Source organism: Leopardus geoffroyi, chromosome D1, assembly GCF_018350155.1.
Source record: "Leopardus geoffroyi isolate Oge1 chromosome D1, O.geoffroyi_Oge1_pat1.0, whole genome shotgun sequence".
Taxonomy (NCBI): domain Eukaryota; kingdom Metazoa; phylum Chordata; class Mammalia; order Carnivora; family Felidae; genus Leopardus; species Leopardus geoffroyi.
The window spans coordinates 87,384,443-87,406,185 of NC_059329.1; the positions used below are offsets into that span (position 1 = coordinate 87,384,443).

The 21,743-nt window shown below is 38.6% G+C and overlaps 1 protein-coding gene across 1 annotated transcript in view; it reads right to left on the minus strand.

The window, feature by feature from the left end:
* Positions 1–3,723: 3,723 nt before the first annotated feature.
* The window catches only part of CSTF3 (cleavage stimulation factor subunit 3), a 72,488-nt gene continuing 54,468 nt past the window's right edge, over positions 3,724–21,743 (minus strand). The window contains exons 9-21 of the mRNA XM_045484892.1: positions 21,234–21,311; positions 19,855–20,017; positions 17,519–17,628; positions 17,041–17,157; positions 16,711–16,785; positions 14,902–15,045; positions 14,162–14,264; positions 9,728–9,797; positions 8,159–8,354; positions 5,872–6,025; positions 5,053–5,147; positions 4,851–4,911; positions 3,724–4,440 (exon numbers count right to left, since the gene is read on the minus strand). Of these exons, the coding sequence (XP_045340848.1) occupies positions 4,238–4,440; positions 4,851–4,911; positions 5,053–5,147; positions 5,872–6,025; positions 8,159–8,354; positions 9,728–9,797; positions 14,162–14,264; positions 14,902–15,045; positions 16,711–16,785; positions 17,041–17,157; positions 17,519–17,628; positions 19,855–20,017; positions 21,234–21,311 (1,569 nt within the window). The 3' untranslated portion in view covers positions 3,724–4,237. The remainder of the gene's footprint in view (positions 4,441–4,850; positions 4,912–5,052; positions 5,148–5,871; positions 6,026–8,158; positions 8,355–9,727; positions 9,798–14,161; positions 14,265–14,901; positions 15,046–16,710; positions 16,786–17,040; positions 17,158–17,518; positions 17,629–19,854; positions 20,018–21,233; positions 21,312–21,743) is intronic.

Sequence of the window (21,743 nt, forward strand, 5' to 3'; positions counted from 1 at the left end):
TTGTGTATTTATGTTGGATTTTGTATTCTATAACTATTTTAATGGATAGCTTTTTTATTCATAATATTCAAAACAACTTAATGGGATGGAGGAGGAGATACTCTAAACCCATTAAGCTCTTTTACTCTGTCAAATGCTCACTGATCCTTTCAGAAATAGCTAGAGCCCTGGGAATCAAGTGTCAGAAACCTCAACGGGCAGAGTGCAGTTACATCTGCCTGTGGTGCGGGTTTCTGTTTACATTGACTTCTGAACCTAAGGACCAGAACTAATCTGTAGGCCTGGTTTGAGTTTGAAATCAGATGTGTCTGATTTTATCTCAACTATAAACACTGAGAACCTTTAAGAGCAATTTTTTTTTAATGTTTGAGAGAGTGCAAGTGGGGGAAGGGCAGAGAGAGGGAGAGGCAGAGTCCCAAGCAGGCTCTGTGCTATCAGCGCAGAGCCTGACTCCGGGCTCAATCCTGTGAACTGTGAGATCATGACCTGAGCTGGGCCTCTGCTCAACCCACTGAGCCTCTCAGACACCCCAAGCAACTTCTGACCTAAACGCAACCCTGGAATTAAAGAAGCTCCCCCATTTCTGTCTTTTTCATTCATGCCGCCTCTGCTTTCTAAAGCGTGGTCTTCCTTGTGCTTAAAGCAGAACTTTGGTCAGGGCTCAGGGAGGAAAGTTTACAAAATGGACGAATTGTTTTTCTTGATTTTTATTCCCAAAGCTTGGTAAGATGGCCCTTTTGTTGAATGTATAAGATTTTACTTAGAACAGGAACATGGTACCTGAGTTTTGTTCCTTGGTATGAATTGTCAGGACTTCTGGGATTTTCACTACATAGAGCTTCGCTTGCTGAGTGTCAGGTAAGAGGACCATCAACATTAATGTAGTTTGCTTTGGGAATTATAAAAAATTTATGAACATGGTAGCTATGTTTTTACTATCCTGTAAATGAACTCTTGGTTTTACATGCTAAGTATAGGGAAATAGAAGGTTCTAAAACTACCAAATAAATTAATAGTTATTGACCAAGATTGATATGCTGACAAAAGTGTATTTTTTCATTCTTTCCTAATGGTATGATTTGGTTGTTCAGTTTTACATTTACTAGGTAGTTACAGCCTTTTACTTTACTCGGTGTGGCAACAGATAAAACCTCTTGAAATTCAGTGCTAAAGGCTGGGGTTTCACTGATTTTTGTTTAGGAAGGACATAGAAATCCTTACATCTTACCCAGTTCTAGAATTGTCATTGTTATTTTCCCAGTTCTAGAATTGTCTAGAAAATGTCATTGCCTTGATAAAAAGGAAAAATATGGATCTCTTTTGGAAATTTCTTCTGGGTCTAGCAGTATGGAGGTATGACAGTTTCTGCACGTGCGGGACTGGCTGTGGCATGAGTGTCTGCACATTAGATTTCCCAGAGTAAGTTCAGCTACTTGTTCAACTGTGTCTACAAAAGGAAATGTCAATACTCAGAATCCTGTTAAAAACTAAAAATCCATATGTATTTACAGCAGAACATTAGAAAATGATTTCTTTTCACAAATAATCCTTTTTATTTTTAAAGATCAGATAACTCTCAGGAGAAAAAAATCTTAGAAATACAGTAGGAATAAATGTAATACACATAATGGCTGCTAGTGGCACTTTTCAAGGTAGGGAGGTTGTGTGTGTGTGTGTTTTGTCTTTGTTATGGTGCTAAGACAGTCATTTTTCATGCATTTGTGTAGCTTTGCTTTGCTGTTCATGCAAACATCGTTGCAGATCATCACTGGCATTTGGAGCCATTCTTGTCTTTACAACACTACCCAAAGATAGCACCTCAGGAAAGACTCTGTACCTCTGTACTTTAAAGCCTGCAGTGTATTTGGCATTACTTGTACCTTTCAGATTTGTTGCTGAAAACCATATTTAAAAAACGGCAATGAGAAAAAATGAAATATGGCCTTTTGTAGCAACGTGGATGGAACTGGAGAGTGTGATACTAAGTGAAATAAGCCATACAGAGAAAGACAGATACCATATGGTTTCACTCTTATGTGGATCCTGAGAAACTTAACAGAAACCCATGGGGGAGGGGAAGGAAAAAAAAAAAAAAAAAAGGTTAGAGTGGGAGAGAGCCAAAGCATAGGAGACTGTTAAAAACTGAGAACAAACTGAGGGTTGATGGGGGGTGGGAGGGAGGGGAGGGTGGGTGATGGGTATTGAGGAGGGCACCTTTTGGGATGAGCACTGGGTGTTGTATGGAAACCAATTTGACAATAAATTTCATATATTATAAAAAAAAAACAAAAAAACAAAAAAACAAAAAACGGCTTAAACACGGCTCTTGAGGACAACAGAATCAGAATTAGAGCCAGCAGGCTTCGAAGATATTTTAGCTTTCATGGGAAAATACAAAAGACACATGCTTGTGATTAATGTGTAAATATTACCTGGCTACGTATACATTTATGTAAGAAAATGATTCCAGGTAACCGTTTTTCTATTATAAGTCAGAGTTTTATAGAAATATTTCAGGCTGATTTTAAAATGTTAGCTATTTAATCAGTTTTGAATTTAAATTCTAAATTGGGTGCCCAGTATGTAAGGATTTCTTTATAACTGTAATACTTTTCCTTTTTTTTTTTTTTTTTTTTTCCCTTACTGACTTTTAGCTTTTATTCTGAATCACAGCCCTTAGGCTCAACTAGTTTTCTGTCTAGCAGTTTTTGTTTGTCTTTTTAAGTTTCTATATTTATTTTGAGAGCGTGTGTGAGCGGGGGAAGGGGAAGAGGGAGAAAGAGAATCTTAAGCAAACTCCACGCTCAGTGCAGAGCCCAACACAGGGCTTGATCTCACGATTACCGTATCACAACCTGAGCTGATATCAAGAGTTAGATGCTTAACTGAAAGAGCCACCCAGGCACCCCTGTCTAGTGGTTTTTCTAGAAATGAGTCAGAGGAGGTACTGTTGCTAACAAGGAGTGGAACCTAATTCTTTGGACTTACAATTTAATGCTGTATGTAGGTCATAAAGAACTTGTTCTTGAGCACTAAGCATTGCTTTTAAGAGAGATGAAAGGTAAAATATCTGCCTCAGATTGGGATAAGTATGTTCATATTTGAGGATTTCTGAAATGTTTAATTTGCCTCCTAACGTTAGATCCCTCATGTTTTCAGTTAGTACTAAGACCGGGAAAAGACATGTAGTTATGTATACATATAGTAAATACAAGGTGACTTTGTATTGTCATCTATTTTTAAATGGTATTGGTTGAATAAGTTGCTACTTTATTATTTATTTATGTTTGTTTGTTTATGAGAGACAGGGCACAAGCAGGGGAGGGGCAGAGAGAGAAGGAGACACAGAATCCAAGCAGGCTCCAGGCTCCGAGCTGTCAGCACAGAGCCCGACGCGGGGTTCGAACTCACGAACCGTGAGATCGTGACCTGAACTGAAGTCAGACGCTTAACCGACTGAGCCACCCAGGTGCCCCATAAGTCTCTATTTTAAATACATTCTTCTTAAAAAAAATGTTTGTGAGAAAGAGTGAGCAGGGGAGGGGCAGAGAGAGAGGGAGAGAAGGAATCCATGCTGTCGGCCCAGAGCCTGATGTGTGGCTTGAAGTCACGAACTGTGAGATCATGACCTGAACTGAAACCAAGAGTCGGATACTTAATTGACTGAGCCACCCAGGTGCCCCTTAAATACGTTCTGAATGGAGGAAGCAGCGGGAGGCATGACATTTTTGAGATCCTTTTATTTTTTAAAGGATTGTTTTAAAATTTTAAACTACAAAACAGATTCCATACATTCTGCCATAAATAAAAACAAACAATAAGGCAGGACTCTACATAAGCAAACCGAGAACAACTGTTTTCAGAAAATGTGATAAAATGCTTTACAATCATAAGCCATCCAGTTTTTAAAATAAAACTGTTGAAAACTCACAAGTCTTCAAGCGGCACATACAAGACACCCTTGAAGAGGGAACAAAATGTGGTTCTGCCATTTTGTGCTGTTCTCACATTTTTGAAAACCTAATTTTGCTTAGAGCACAGGTCTGTTCTGTATTCTAAATTTCACACAGGTTGGTTTGTTTTTTCTCAAGAACCATATGATAGAGGCACCAATGACAATACAACTTTGTTTCCAAGGACCTTGTAACAAAGCATTGTCTCTTTTAAACATATGACTTAAGAGGCAAAAAGGGAATCCTGGATAAGTTTCCTTTCAGAGGCAGGACTGGAGCCGGCTTCACCGAATTCGCTTCTGCTGCCGCGCTCTGTAAATGTCATGAACAGGAGGGACGACAGCTCCCTTTTCTTCATCTTCGTCTGAATCCTCGTTGGGCCTTTTGACGGCCTTGGCGAGTACTGCGTTGCTTTCCACCGGGCCATTGCCCTCTACAGCCAGCTCCGGGGCGCCGCCGGTGATGATCCTCACAGCTTCCTCCACAGCTACGCAAACAAAACGGAAAGGACTGTTGGAGGAGCTTTCAGAGTCCGCTCCTGTGAAAGACTGCCCTGCTATTGGACACTTTACAGTTGATTTCCTAGCCTACTATTAGCAGAGCAAGGGAGAGCAGTAGTGATACTACATAATTAAAGACCAAAGCTGCTCTTAAAATTACTTTCGAAAGCCAACTCGCAGTGCATGTTCACATGAATAGAAAAGACCCACTTTTTACTCAGTGACATTAGGATATGAACAAGCCTCTCTGTATCAGAGGGTTTGGATCGTTCTGAGGGTTCATTGTACTCCTGCAAGATGGCTAGCTGGATTGGGAAACCTCAGTGGCAAAGAATAACCATCTCCTGCCTGGGGGGTCACGTGAGTTCGGCTCTAGGGTGGAGCTGTCGTCACTTACTATTTGGTATCTTGCATCTTCGGAAAATCTCCATCAGTTCATCCACTTGTACAAAAGGACCCTGTTGTGACACAAATTTTAATCCCCAATAATCTGACAAGTTAGAATTGTGCTACTTTACATTTCCCGTGAGACAAGAAAAGAAGTACACAGTTTTTATAACCCATAGAGCAAGCATCTATCAGGAAGACAATAAACAAACCTGGAAGCAGATGGGAGGAGGGAGAAGTTTCATTAAAACGACGGCTGCAGGTGGTACTGGGAATACGCCACCGGGGACCGGGTGTAAGCCTGGTGCTGTGAGAGAAGAAAGGGTGGGAATCAAATAGGATGTAAGAATTTCTATAAACAGTTGAAATAAATCCGTAAGAAGTAATTTATACATAAAGTTCTAGGTCTATGTTGTTTTGTTCTGGATATCTTAAATTGTTTTTAGTGCTTTACGTGTTTGACCAAACTAAAGTGGATGAGACAGAGCAGTCTCAACCCCATGGCCACTGGGAGGCAGAAAAGTTAACAAGTGACTTTGAGTAAGACAACCCGGGGGCTGAGCTTGAGTCAGTTTTTGTTGAAGACCATTTCTAAGCCTCATAAATCAGGTGTTCAGCAATCCTGTTTAAAGTCCATTACTCAACAACATAATTAATCATAAGGGCCTTGTTCACATAGGATCTAGAGGGGCTACTACCCATCAGTAAGTATAAATGATACCAAATAGCATCATGCAGTAAGTTTCCAGTTGTACAGGTAACTTGTATGTAGCAGCATTTCTGAAGACTGTCTAATGTCACTGCCAAAATGGGTTACTAGAATCTGGATCATTGAGGGTTTTTTTGTTGTTGTTTTTAAAGACATTCTTAACTCTTCTTGCTTCAAAGATTGCAGCCAAGTCACTTGTCACGGTCACCCTGAGTCTAATAATTAACCTACAATGGAAAGGTCACATCACTCCCCCACCCCCACCTCTGGATTTAAATCAACAAACAGAGGTCTCAGTACTGGATCTAAAGTCATGGCTTACGTGCTAAATGTCGTGGCTGAAATGGAATCATCTGCTGAGTGTCTGGTTTAGGGTATTCTGGTTTTCTATCCACTTCATCTTTCAGAACAGGCACTATAGAAGGAGCTACAACTGGGTCTGGAATTATAGCTGCTAGCTTAGCCCGGGAGACATCCTGAAAATGCAGAACAGAAGAATCCTAAACCTGAAAAAGGGACTTAGAGTATAATTGTGCAGTTCTACAGTCTTGAGGATACACTGTGAATCACTGGGTTAAAACCATAGAAAGGGAACCAAGAGGGATAAGTAAGAATCTGATGGTAAAGACGGTTAAATACTCAATAAGGAATGCTACGCAGGTGTTTCATAACCTCCCCCTAACCCTGGGTAAGAAATCATTAGACTCCATGTTACCAGGTAGGACATTTGTGGGCTAGATACAAGATTTTCTGGGTAGATACTTAAGATTGGGCCAGGTAGAGAGTGGGGTAACTTACAATTTTAGGTATTCTTCTGACTCTTCCCTTCTACTAGAATTGAACAGTATGAATTTAAGTGAAGCTGGGTTGGTTAAGTGAAGTCCTGCTTTATGAAAGCTAAAACAGTCACTTAGTTATAAGGTTTTGTTAGCAAAATAAAAGATTATCCCCAACCTATTGTTACAGGGGAGGAGAAATATATATGGAGCAGCCACTATTTGTCCAGATGGTTTTAGCCATTTATTCCCTCTTTGATGAGCCCAATAGTAGCCTCTCCATTTTCTAGAAGGGACTGAAGCTCAAAGAAGGTCTGATATTTTCAAGGTCCTATAGCTAAAAAGTAGAGCGAGGATTGGGGGCACAGGCCTCTGACCTCAAACCCATCCACCATCCTCTTTTATAGTTTATCAGCAATGGCCCACCAGGGCTGAGAACAATTCTCTAAGATGGATGAAAAGGGGCAGTGTGGCCACCTGGCAGTGGAGGCCCCGTCCCAGAGGAGTTTCTCTGCTACAGGCACTGGCATCAGCCTGCCTGGCCACAACCAGAAGAGCCCCTTTTGCCACCCTCAACAGGTAGAAGAGCATTTTGCTTTCTCAACCTTTGTTCAAATGCAGTTGGTGGCAGATCTAAATGAGTAGGCCCACTGGGAATTGCTTTTTTTTCTCTTCCCTTCTCCCATTATATATACACTCTAGTACATTTAATCTTTCTCCCCAAAAATGAAAGAGTAGAAATAGAAATATGAGATGGAGAATTCATATTTAAGAAGTAGTTCTACTTGGAAAGAGTAAGGTCTATTTTCCTTCATTTCCATTTTCACCTTGGTAAAGTTGAAATGGTCTTTGCTAATAACTTCACATAGCGGGGTCTTAAAAGGTCTTTTGCTTTTCATTGAGAAGTACTTAAACTAGAAGTAGAACTCAATCATTCCTGAGCAGTAACCCCTAGTTACAGAATAGGGATCTGGGACTGGCACAGAACTGGGGTTTCCATTAATAAAAAGGTCTGAAGTTCATGTATGGGTAATTTTTCTCAAACATTTAAATCTGGTTCAGATACCAGACCAGCAAGACCTGGTGAGGAAATGGAGAATGATAGTCAGGAACATCTTAATGCTGGTTGGCATAAAGGGACCAACCTAAGATTCTGTGGCTATAGCTTCCCTTTGGGTTTCCATCTTGGTCTTTGTTTTCATGACACAGTGGGGGGAAAAAATCAAGAAATGATAGAATAATATTTTTCTCAGCCAGGGCTATTACTGATGGAGCTGTATAAACCTCAATATCTTTCCCCCTGACCTGAACAGGTTCAGGGCCAGATTTCTTTTCTTATGACTCAGATGTCTATGAAGAGTTCCATTCCTAGATAAGCTAATTTCCTGAAGAGCCCCCCTGAAGTACTGTTTTGAGATACAAATCTCTGAGGGAACTGTACTGATTTATAAACAAGTAGTGAGGGTTCTTCATTATACCCACAGGAACTACATTTGGTTTAAGAGCTATCAAAACACGTTCATCGTTTTAAGAGCTATTAGAAATTTTCTTCCTTCCACAATACCTCCATCTGCCCACCGGACAGAAGATACAGGGTGTTGACAATGTCACGGGAAGGGCATAAGCATTTGTTAAATCTCATTCTTCAGTACTTTTGATACTCAGTGTTTCAAAATCAAGAAAAATCCCTGAACTTTTTTCCTGTTTTCTGGAAAACTACTCTGAAACTAATTTCTATTTCAGAATTTGCTTTAGAGGTATGTGTATCCATGAGCTATTCTAAAACATGGGAAAAGTAGGGACACGACACACATCTTGATCCTAAGTACATACCTTATAACCAAGCGCTTTTAGTTCACTTGCAGAGCAAGGATATAAATCCATGAACTTGTATCTGTCCACCAGCAAAGCTGTTTCTTTGCCTTCATACTCTTCTTTGAATGCTGTAAACCGTCTCTTCTCCACTTTCAGTATACTAGCTAGATCACCGATATTGCTTTCGAAAGCTAGAAATCGGGCCCAGATTTCTCTGTAATAAGTATAATCAGTACTTCATTATTCTGGGTTTGGAACAGGGAGCCCATTTACAAAAAAAGCCTTAAGGTCCCTCCTTCCCTTTTAATTACAAAAAGCTCTTATTAAACTATAGGGCAGTATAACAAATACCTATATATCATCATTAAGATTTAATCGTTAATATTTTGCAGTACTTAATCTTACTTTTGATGAAGTATTTGAAAGTGAATTATAGACATCATAACACTTCGCCCTGCACACTAGTATATTTAAGCCCTTTTTTGAGTTTTTGCTTATTTAGCACATTTTCCTATCCCCTGTGGTAAGAGCACATTTGCCTTAAAGAAGGTAAACTTTAGCAGGGAGAGCTGAAAAAGGAACATACACAGATTTCCAATTTCTCCTGAATAATGTGGCTTTTTGTTTAGTGGCATGAATTATTCTGTAGAATACATTCTTCACTCAATGTATGAATAAAAATATATTCTAAAATCTAATATTGCTGTTTTTTCTTAACAGATTATTTGGGACATATTTTTACCTCAGCACTGTTGTAACAGCCAAAATTAATTCTGAGACTCTACTTAACTGTTACTAAGCCCCTTTGTGCTAAAGTAACATACTGAATGCCTACTACATACCAGGAATAGGGCTATCACGAAAAGTCCACAGTGGTAGACATTATTGTTACTCAATGACATAAGGTTTGGAAAGGTCATGAAATCTGCCCAAGGTGTAATCAAAGATCTGAGCTGGAATTTGAACCCAAGACTCCAAAGCCTTATTTATACTGTAGCTCTACACCATGTTCCTCTGGTAAAACTGATGATGGAGTCAAAAGCATAAACCAGGGATGTAATATGTCTGGTGTAACTTTTAATATGTAAGAGTCACTGCTCTCGAGTAACGTAAAACTTTCAGAACTTTATTTGTTCATGTTAATTTCTAGAGGCATAGTCAAGTAGGAAGATATATTAAAATAATAAATTGCTAACACATCTCTTAAATATGTAATCAGTAGGCAAACACTTTTTAAAAATCTTAAAAAAAGAGGGTGTCTGGGTAGCTCAGTTAAGTGTCTAACTCTTGATTTCAGCTCGGGTCACGATCTCATGTTTTGTGAGATCAAGCCCCGAGTCGGGCTCTGTACTGATAGTGTGGAGTATGCTTGGGATTCTCTCTCTTCCCCTCCCACTCTCACACTCTATCAAAAATTAAAAATCTTAAACAGGTATGAAAATATTACAGGTAGGCATTTGTAAGTAAGCTTCAAGGGAAAAGGGAAACATCTCCTGAAATTATACTCAAGAAATGTTCATCCACACATCACAAATTCAAGTATTAAAGCTGCCATTAGAACCCAACCAAGTTTTCCCAACAGCTTACCCAGACTTCTCTGGAGGAAGGCTTCCAGATGTTAAAACGCGTTCAAACAAAACTCGTGTATTATTGTCCTCTAGGATATTAAAAAAGATATTAAATATTAAAACTGTTTTATAATCAACAGTGTATTTGCACATGCATAATCTCCTATAATTCTCATAAAAGTCCTATGCAGAAAGGTAACCATTACCCCAATGTTTATAGATGGGTTAACCTGGGGTTCAAAAGGATTGAGTTGATCTGGCTCACTATTACTGAATAACAGCTGTAACTGGAAGCCAGGTCTTTTTACCTGTAGTTCACCCCTCCTTCTGTATATACTGCAGTTATAATGTCTAATGATTTATAACAGTATGATATCTAAATGAGGTATCCCACTGGTCTTTTAAAAATAACAAAAATTAGGGGTGCCTGGGTGGCTCAGTCAGTTAAGCATCAGGCTCTTGGTTTTGGCTCAGGTCATCATTCCACAGTTGTAGGGTTGAGACCATGTCAGGCTCTGAGCTGACAGCATGGAGACTGCTTGGGATTCTCTCTCTCTGCCCCTCCTCCACTCATGCTCACGTGCTCTCTTGCTCACTCTAAGTAAATAAACTTAAAAAAATTTTTTTTAAATAAAAATAACTTACGTATGTGCTGACATTGTGTCAGACTACTGATGTTTTTTAAGTACGTGGACTGTGATGGGTGGCACACTCAAATTTATATACTGTTGATTTTATTTTGCAGTACCAGGACTGCTCTCTACATAACTACTTTAAATTCTTATATAGGTACAATTAAAACTGAAGTCTTGGGAGGTCCTCTGTAGCTGGAAGCAGGAAAATAACACTTCTTGTTAAGGGATATATTAAAATTTAATAATTCAGGGGCACCTGGGTGGCTCAGTTGGTCAGGTCACGATCTCACAGTTTGTGGGTTCAAGCCCCGCGTCGGGCTCTGTGCTGACAGCTCAGAGCCTGGAGCCTGCTTCAGATTCTGTGTCTCCCTCCCTCTCTGCCTGCCCTTGCTCATGTGTTCTCTCTCTCAAAATAAACATTTAAAAAAAATTTTTTTAAGGATTTTTTTTAAAGAATTCAGCAGTAAATTTACTAACAATCAATGAATTTTATATTTAAAACAGGTGCACTTATGGTATATAAACTATACCTCAATAAAGTTGTTTAAAAAAAATCCAGCAGTGTTAGTTTTTATTGACTCTAGGTAGTTATTCAGTTTTTACTACATGACCGTATGCAAACTAAAACCAAGAGATTAAAATATTTTATTCTTTTCACTTTAATCCAAGCTTTGCTCCAGACACTTTCTACCATTCCACATAAGTTTCCCACTGCTTTTCATGCTGTGTTCTCTACCGGCAAGAATGCATTTTCCTACATCTTTTCCTGGCTAACTATGTTCATCCTTTAAGACCCATCTCATGTTGCCTCTAGAATGCCATTGTCCAACAGAAATACAATGCAAGCTAACATAAGTATTTTAAATTTTCTGCTAGCCCCACTTAAAAGAGTAAAAACAGGTGAAATTAATTTTAATATATTTTACTTAACCCAATATATCTAAATTATTTTAGCACGTAATTAATATGAAAAATTAAGATATTTTACTTTTTTTTTCTTTTTTTGGTACTGATTCTTTGAAATCTGGTATGTATTTTATTTTATTTTTTATTTATTTATTTTTTTAAATGTTTTATTTATTTATTTTTGAGACAGGGAGAGACAGAGGATGAACAGGGGAGGGTCAGAGAGAGGGAGACACAGAATCTGAAACAGGCTCCAGGCTCTGAGTGGTCAGCACAGAGCCCGACACGGGGCTCGAACTCACAGACCGAGAGATCATGACCTGAGCTGAAGTCGGCCGCTTAACCGACTGAACCACCCAGGCGCCCCTGGTATGTATTTTACACTCACACCACATCTCATTTTGGGCTAGCCACATTCCTTTTTTTTTTTTTTTAATGAAATTTTTTATTTATTTATTTATTTATTTATTTATTTACTTACTTACTTACTTATTATGCTTGAGACAGAGACAGAGTGTGAGCACAGGAAGAACAGAGAGGGAGGGAGACACAGAATCTGAAACAGACTCCAGGCTCTGAGCTGTCAGAACAGAGCCCCATGCGGGGCTTGAGCTCACAAACTGCGAGATCATGACCTGAGCTGAAGTCCGGCACTGACCCGACTGAGCCACCCACATGCCCCTGGCCTTAGCCATGTTTCGAGTGCTCAATAATCAGTAGTCTAGTGGCTGCTATAACTGCACAGCACAGCTCCAGAACTTAAATTGTACTTTCTTCTCTGTGCTTCCAAAGTGCTGTACTTCATTCAGGGCTCTATTATAGCAGAACATTTTTTTATGATTGCCACTATCATCATAACTAGTTCACATTTACAGTATACACACCACATTCCATGTAGAGGTCAACCACATGCAAAAACCCATTTAATCCCCATTTAATCCTCTCAACAATCCTACAAGAGGCACTCTTATTATGACTGGTCTGCAGATGAGAAATTGGAAACCAGATTTACACCTAACCCAAGAACTAATGCTACAATTAAACACCAGACATCGATATAGTTATGTTTACACATTGGATTCCCCCATGAGAATGCTCTGATAGGAATAGAGTCCTAGTCACCTTTGTATTCCTGGACTCTAGTAACCAGAAGGTCCTGAAGGTACTGAATAGATGATGAATAGATGGATGGATGGACGGATGGATGAACAAATGAATGAACTATGTAAAACACTGATGTTGGAAGACAATGCTGATAACAGATATCGGCATTTAAAATTTTTTTTAATGTTTGTTTATTTTTGAGAGGGAGACAGAGTGCAAGTACGGGAAGGATAAAGAGAGGGGGAGACACAGGATCTGAGGCAGGCTCCAGACTCTGAGCTGTCAGCACAGCTCGAACTCACGAGAGCGGTGAGATAATGACCTGAGCCAAAGGTGGATGCTTAACGAACTGAGCCACCCAGGCGCCCGACATCCACATTTTTAGAATAACATATATATACTAGTAGTTATTCTATTTTTTTAAGTTATATTTATTTTGAGATAGAGGGTGTGCACAAATTGGGAAGGGACAGAGACAGAGGGAGAGAGAGAGAATCCCAAGTAGGCTCTGTTCTGTCAGCATAGAGCCAGGGCAGGGCTTGAACTCACTAATGGTTGAGATCATGACCTGAGCTGAAATCAAGAATTGGATGCTTAACTGAGCTACCCAGGTGCCCCTACTAGTAGGTATTCTAAAAAAATCAAAATAGTTTGCAATTGGTGAGGAACATTAATTCTATATGAGAAAATTAATTTTTAATTAAATGCTCCACGTCTCATTTTCTGGAGTTCAGTCCTTTTCCAGAGTGTAGAATCACTAAGCTAAAATATAAAATGATTTTTAAGTTTTATTCCTCTCTACTTATATAAAGAATGTTATCTGTATTTTTCTAAAATATCATTCAAAGCATTGATATATACCTGTGATATCTAACTCATTTACATGACACATAATTGTATATTTCTTTATTAAACCAATTTCTATACCAGATCACTGCTGGTCAAGAAATTACATATCCTGGACTGTGGGTAACTAGACCAAATGAGACATCTACATGTACCTGAATCCCCTAGCTCAGTGCCTGGTATAAGGTCGATCTCAGTAAAGAATGGCTACTATTATTAATACAACAGGACAGGGAAATAAAGATGGGAATAAACCTAATGTTTCTTTTTGAAATCTCTTCCCCAGTAAGCTGTAAGCAGTTCACTTTACTACTTTGTCATTTTTGAGTTTTGGTGGCTAGAGATTTGTTTTGTATTCCTCCACCCCCACCCAGGAAACAAGAGATGATTTGCCCAGAGTCGTTGGAGATGACCGTAAATAACTGTGTCTCCCAAGTCTGAATTTGAGGCTTTATCCTATTACTGATGTGACTTCACTGATGACGTATTAAAGATCATTCTGTAGAGTCAAAAGGCACTTACCATTACTCAAATACAAATTCACGGTTGATAGGCAACAGATATTTCTTGAGTGCTTATTAAGTGCCTGGTTCTGGTGTGATGACAGAATTGTAATACATTTGAGAAAGAAAGAAACCCATTTTCAGAGAATGATATTGATGGTTTAATATTACATAGCCAGGGGTGCCCCTGCATGGCTCAGACGGTTAAGCATCAGACTCTTGATTTTGGCTCAGGTCATGATGTCGCGGGTTTGTGCAATCAAGCCCCGTGTCAGACTCTGCACTGGTAGTGTGGAGCCTGCTTGAGATTCTCATTCTCCCTCTCTCTCTCTCTCTCCCTTTCTCTCTCTCTCTCTCTCCCCCTCCCTGCCCCTCCCCCACTCACATTCATGCTCTCTCAAAATAAATAAATAAATTTTAAAAAATTACATAACCATTATAGATCTAGAATTGACTTACCATTGAGATGAGAAAGATAGTCAATATAGGCCAACACATATTCTGGAATGTCTCCATATTTCTTTAGACCCAGTTCAAAAATTTTAAAGGCAACAGATTTGTCCTAGAAGTAGAGAGGAATGTACTGATTTCCATAAAATGTCAGAAAAGATACTCAAAAGAATATTAAAACTACAACACCTAAACAAGTTACATTAAATATTAAAGTGGAAACTAAAATCATATTAAGTAAAAATTGCTGAGCTAAAAAAAACCAAGGGGCTTAAATAAGGTATAAATAAGCAGGCAGTGGGGATTTGGATGATGTTTCATATAATTTTACACAGATACACTTGGACTTCCTTTATGATATGGAGCAATTAAAACTTAATGACAGGGGGAGCCTGGGTGGTTCAGCTGGTTAAATGTCTGATGTTTGGTCTTGGCTCAGGTCTTGATCTCGTGGTTATGAGTTCAAGCCCCATGGTGGGCTCCACACTGGGCGTGAAGCCTACTTAAAAAACAAGAAACAAAAACAAAATAACAGAAGGGGCACCTGGCTGGCTCAGTCAAAAGAGCATGTGACTTTTGATCTCGGTTGTGAGTTCAAGCCCCATGTTGGGTGTAGAGATTACTTAAAAATATCTTAAAACAAAAAACAAAAAACAAGAAAACTTAATGACAGAAACCAGGACTATCTTTCTTTTAATTAATGTATCTCAGATGAAGGAAATATTTTACCTTTATATTTCAGCACTTACCTTACTACAGTAATACTCCATGAGTGCTGCAGTAACATAGACATGGTGGCGGGTTCTGGTATCTTCTCTTGCTTTTTTAAATATCATTCTTCCAGATTTGATACCTTCTGCTCTTCTCGCAAATTTCATATATTGGATATATACCTATGGAAAAACATTAAAAAATTTTTTTTAATGTTTATTTATTTTTGAGAGAGAGAGGGGAGAGAGTGTGAGTTGGGGCAGGGAGGCAGAGAGAGAGGGAAACACAGAATCTGAAGCAGGCCCCAGGCTCCGAGCTGTTGGCACAGAACCCAACATGGGGCTTAAACTCATAAGCTGCAAGATCATGACCTGAACTGAAGTAGGACACTTAACCGACTGAGCCACCCAGACGCCCCAAAAGCATTTCTTTTCTACAGGTTAGCCTAATGTGATCCCTGTCGCATCCAATACAGTCTCACTTTATTCCTATACTAGTATGTTTCCTATCTAAGAAAGCAATCTTGAATACCCAAGACAACAGAAAGTAAGCTTATAGATAGTGCTCTATTTAAATCCACAAGCAAAGTTTTTCTGGTATTAAAGATGTGTACAAATAAATTTTTAAAAATTGATACATAGTTCACATACCACAAAATTCACCCTTTAAAGTGTACAATTCAAGGTCTCTACTATATGCATGAGGTTGTACAATGAACACTACTGCCTAAATCCAGAATATGCAAATTAAATTTTAAGGAGGAAATAAAAGTGAAACTACTAGAACACACTCCATTAATAAATTCCAACACCTAAAAAGGTTTGATCTAATACAAGCATGTTTAATAATATATGTTTAACTTTATACTTTCCTGGTTTATTGCTTTAAAAGCCCACTACTCTATTTTTCCAAAGACCATATAATGTAACTTTACTGATAAACTATTAATAAGTCATTTTATACTCAGCACCACAGAGTGCTCAACACGTGATAAGTATGTCATATTTGTTCAGTGAACAAATGTTTCTGGAATATGAATAGGGTCCTGATTTGCCCAGTTTTGATGATGTTAAACTGTGTTACCCAGTTTTGACAGGTGGATACATGAATGGATGAACGAACTAGGAGTTCCTTGAGGAAAGAGATTTCCTCCAGTTTGTTGTTATAGTTCTGGAACCTAGCATGGTACACAGCACAGAGCAGTTTGCTAAATGAATTTTAAAATGATGAATAAACGCAAGCAAGTACAACAGTGGAATCCCAATACAAACAGAAAAGCAGTGTAGATTTCACTTGAGGCAGAGGGTCTCTAGGGCCGCATACATTGGCCTGTCCCCTTCTCCTCCCGATGAAAAAGCTTCATTGCACTTCTATAGAAACTCAGGACTTTGAAAATCACTATTATACAGCAGAATTCAGGATAAAGTGAGTTGCAGTCCAATTCCTTTCCAGAATGTTGGTTTCTCTTGCTTCCATTTATTTAAAAAGATTTATTTATTAGGCAACAATTATGTGCCATAAATGGCTTTAAACTGTGATCATGAGGAATCCTCACTGTTTCAGTCTGCTTCATTCAAAACAAAGCAAAACAAAACAAAACAAAACAAAACAAAACAAAACAAAAAAACAAGAGAACAGATCAGACTACAAAGGGGGTCACATCATGGAATTTTTGCAAGGTGACTGAAGTGTTTTGTATAATTGTGACAGTGGTCCCATGACTCAATGTTATTGGTCAAGATTCACAGAACTATATCCAAAAAAACCAGTGAATTGTAATATGTGTAAATTAAAAATTTGTTAAAGCTGACAGCAAAGGTGTTAAAGACACTTATGATGTTACTCACCAAGGTGGGGTCAATATCCTCAATTGCCAAAAGTCTGTTATATATACTGTGAACTTTCTCATACTTCATGCGACTCTAAGGTGGTAGAGAAGAAGTGGATATAAATATATATTCATAAACAAGCAGGATTTGAGCTCTGAGGAATCCAGAGGCTGTACCCCACAATGGCTGCTTTGAGCATAAATATATAATGAGCTGAGGACTAATACCTGTTCATTTTGCATCATCTCTACTAAAAGCAAGATGCCTGGCAAAGAAGCAGCCAGAAAAGTAATTCAGTCCTACAGTAAAAACTCCAATTATAAGAAAGTTCTAAATATTGTTACTGACCTCTTCATAATCTGCATATGCAAAATAAAGAAGCATATTCTTCTTTAATAAAGTGCTTATGGCTCTTTCATATATATTAGCAGCTTCATCACTAAATAATTTGGCATTATTCATATCCTAGGAGAGGAAAAAAAAGAAAGCTCACTCTTCAATAATTTTAATACAGTTGAAAGAGAATGAATATACACACTCATGTATATACATACAGACACATATGCATGTCTGGATTCTAAAAAAAATTCCAAAGACTTCTTCTGTATATTACTTAACATACAGAAGAAACCATCGTTTTAATGCCTTAAGAAACAGCCCGTATAATTTTGACGAAGTACTCTGAGTGTCACTAAGCTCCATACTAACAGAAGATTAAAATTTTCAACACCTATACTTCATTACCAAAATTCAGTGTTATATTTTTAGCAAATTATTGCTATATTAAAACCATGAAAAGGCCAAAACGGGGACGAGGAATACTTACCCCCTTTTCTGCAAGCAGTTTACTTGACTGTTCAAGATACTGGGCAGCTTCATACCAAATATCAGGGTGATGGCCCAGTACAAGCAGGCACTGTTCATAAGCAAACATAACTAGGGAAGACATTCATAACATTCAATGAAAATAAATATTATTTATGAAACTATCAATACAAGCATCACAACTAACTTAGTAGGCTAAAACAGTTCCCTTGATAATGAATGATAATTAGAAATACAAGCTTTAGTGATATCAAGCACCATTATCCACCCAAGCCCCATCTATCCATCCATTATTTTTTAAAGTTTATTTATTTGTGTGTGAGAGAGAGTGAGAGAGTGTGCACAGGTGTGCAAGCAGAAGAGGGGCAGAGAGAGAGAGAGGGAGAGAGAATCCTAGGGCAGGCTCTGCATAGTCAATGCACAGCCTCATGTGGGGCTCGATCTCAAGAACCATGAGATCAGGACCTGAGCTGAAATCAAGAGTTGGATGCTTAACTGAGCCACCCAGGTGCCCCCATCCATCATTTTTAAATTAGTATTTACCCAGCACAAACTATATGCTAGGGAATGTGAGAGACACTGTGAACATATCAGTGACTAACACTTCCTATACTCAAGAAGTCTACAGTGTGTTGGGAAGACTGATAGTACGAAAGCAATTATAAAAATTAGTAGCTATTATGATGAGGAAAATACAGTGTACTCTTGAACTTACAGCAGTCAGACTTAACGTCGTTTAAGGACTCAAGAAAAGCTTCACTAAGGAACTGACATCTAAAGCAAAATCTGAAGAAGGGACTGATCAGATCAGATCAGAAGAAGAATCTGGTCAGATGAGAGAGTAAGTGAAGTGCAGGAAGAACCAGGAAAATGGTATAGGCAAAGGAAACTACCTACAAAGGCTTATAGGTAAGAGCAAGGCCAGACTGAGAAAAATTCTAGTTCTGGCAGCAGCAGATTTGTTTCTATCAGACTTTTCTGAAAATAAAAATCATAAACCAAAAAATACAAAAAACAACTATCTAAAGGTGCAGGAGAATGACCAAAAGAAACCAGTGGCCAAAACAGAAACCAGAGAAGATTGAGCCCTTAAAAAATCAGAACCACACTGGCCAAGATCCACATTTAATATGGCTTTTCCCCTCAGCGGCAATCCCTGTGTGTACAGTTCTGGGATAGCTAGATCTCAAGTGAAATACTGAAGTCTTACTGGCTAGAAGTAGTTAACATGGCATTCTGGACTACGAGAGCTGCTAGAAAATTAAGAGGGGAAATTCCCCAAAGGAGACAGCCACAGAGGGTGGAGCCTGAAAATCAGCAGAAATGCCCTTAAATCTTTAGCAGGCCACTGAAATATACATACACAGAGAAGAATACAAACAGCTCCAGTGAAAAGCAAAGCTGGAAGACTGAAAGAGCGGAATAGGTTTCTCAGCAGCTACCCACTGTCACGGAGACCAAGTTTAGAATTTGAGTCCCATCAAGTTAGAGGGTCTGGGTAAACACCTTGAACTTTCCATTCTTTTTTAGGAGTAAAAACTTGGTCCCAGGACTAAGAGATTTACCCTGAGATTAAGGGCAAAACTAAAACAGATCCATTCTAACAAGGTCCAGGTGATCTGCCAGTAACTTAACTCCCTGTTAAAATAAAACTCAACATTTTTCAGAGGCAGATGGCAGGATCCAGTCTTTATAATGTGTCATTTGTATATCTGTACAATGTCCAAAAGAAAAAAATTAACTGTCTAGACTATGACAAAACAGGAAAATGTGACCCGCAGTCAAGAGAAAAAGAAACCAACTCCCTGATAGTGCAGACATTGGAATTAGTAGATGAGGACTTTGGAACTGTTATAAATATGTTTAAGGACATAAAGAAAAAGATGGTAATGGACATGGAATCTCAACAGAGAAATGGAAACTATAAAAAAGGAACTATAAAAATACAGGGGCACCTGGGTGGCTCAGGTGGTTAAGCGCTGGACTCAATTTCGGCTCAGGTCATGATCTCACCATTCATGAAATCGAGCCCCACAACAGGCTCCGCACTGACAGCTCTCCCTCTCTCTCCACCCCACCCCCACTTGCACTCACTCTCTCTCAAAATAAATAAATATACATTTTTTAAAAATACAAAAATTTCTAAAACAAATTTATGGAACTGAAAAGTATAATATCTGAAACAAATAATTGACTGGATGGGTTTAGCAGCAGATTGGATATGATAAAGGTCAGTGAACATGAAGATAGATCTATAGAACTCATTGAATCTGAAGAACATAAGAGAAAAAAGAAGACTGGAGGTAACAAATAGCCTGTGGGATAATATCAAGTTACCTCTTTTTGTGATAAGCGTCTGATCTTCCGTACGAAGAGGGTTGCTCTTTTCCCACTGTATGTATTTCTTCCACATATCCACCTGCTGGGCTTCTTGGGGAGTATTCTGAGGAGGCACTGAGGGAGCATTACGGTCCAAACCTTTCATTACTGTCTCATATTCCTAGACAACAAGCATTTATAATTCTGTGGTGAGCCTAGGAACAACTCAGATATACAGAATTGAATTGATCAGTTTAGAATACTTTGTTCAAATGCCTATTTTTCCCAAATACCACTTTGTTAATATACTCTAAAAACTAAGAGCAGGGAGAAAGATAACAGAGGAATACTTACCCGTGAACGAGTTCCCAGGCCTGAGTGAACAGAACACCCCTGGGCCCTCTCTGCAGGTGATCTAGGAGGTCACTCTCCAGGACAGGGGAGTTGACAGATCAACATGACTGATGATCTGGTGGCATCATTACTGCCATCTTTGGAGACACTGTCTGTCTTTTAAAATTTCAATAGTTGGTATTACTAGGCTATCTTCCCTAACTTCTAACAGTGTCAATGAATGGAAAGGTATGCCCACAAGATAAAAATCTGTCCCTGAGACCTGTGAGACCATAAAGTAGTACAATATTCAAATATGTATGAGCACATAGGAGGGAAGCATAAGAACTGTTTCATCAACTGTAGATAGAACCTTGTCTGTATATCCCGCTCATGTATTTTAATTTTTTTTAATGTTTATTTATTTTTGAGAGAGAGAGAGAGAGAGAGTGAATGGATGGGGCAGGGGCAGAGAAAGACAGGGAGACACAGATCTGAAGCAGGCTCCAGGCTCTGATCTGTCAGCACAGAGCCCAACACGGGGCTCAAACCCATGAATCGTGAGATCATGATGAGCTAAAGTCAAACACTTAACCACATGAGCCACCCAGGTGCCCCCTGTTTATGTATTTAAAAAAATTTTTTCCGGGGACACCTGGGTGACTCAGTTTGTTGAGTGTCCAACTCTTGATTTGAGCTCAAGTCATGATGCCAGGGTCATGGGATCAAGCCCCATGTCAGGCTCTGTGCTCAGTGTGGAGCCTGCTTAAGATATTCTCTCTCTCTCTCTCTCTCTCTCTCTCTCTCTCCCTCTGTCTCTCTCTTAAAAAAAAAAATAAAGAAAAAAATTTTTTCTAAACTTGATTTATTCTATTTTTGTCCTTTAACATGTATGTAAAGAGGTATTTCATTTCAAATATATCATCCATTCAGACAATGCAATTAACTGCCACTGGTTAAGATTGCTAATAATTGAAAATGTCAAGAGGAACATCAGACAGAGAAAGCTCTTGTGTAAACACCATACTCATCATTATAGTAAGTGCCCTGTCAGAACCCCATACCTTTGCTACACGCCTAGCATTCATGTAATCTCGACTCCGATCTTCAATCATTTTTTTAGCTAAATGAATATTGATACCCTAGGAAAAAACAAAGGGAAATGTATATTATTTTAAAATTAAGTATATTTTAACATTAGCATAATACAGTTAATCTGTTCATTTACTAAGTCACTTTAAATTCTTTATTTTAAAAGACTTTGTTAATAAAATAAAGATTCAATCACATTACATGCTTCAGAGATCAAGGAGGATCTGCTTATATCTGTTAGGAGCTGGCAGTAAGTCTCCATGTATCAGGAATTTCTAAAGATAAGGAATCATTTGGAAAGGGTCAATTATTTCATATAAGATTATACTAATAAAGAACTCTGTACAGATTCAGCAGGGTGAACAGCCATCGCTTCACTTTAAAAGTCCTTTTTTAACTAGGTCTGCATAACTTTAAAAACAAATGCCAAAGTAGCATGGAGATACAAAACATTATCTCTCACATTTAGTAATTCTCAAAAA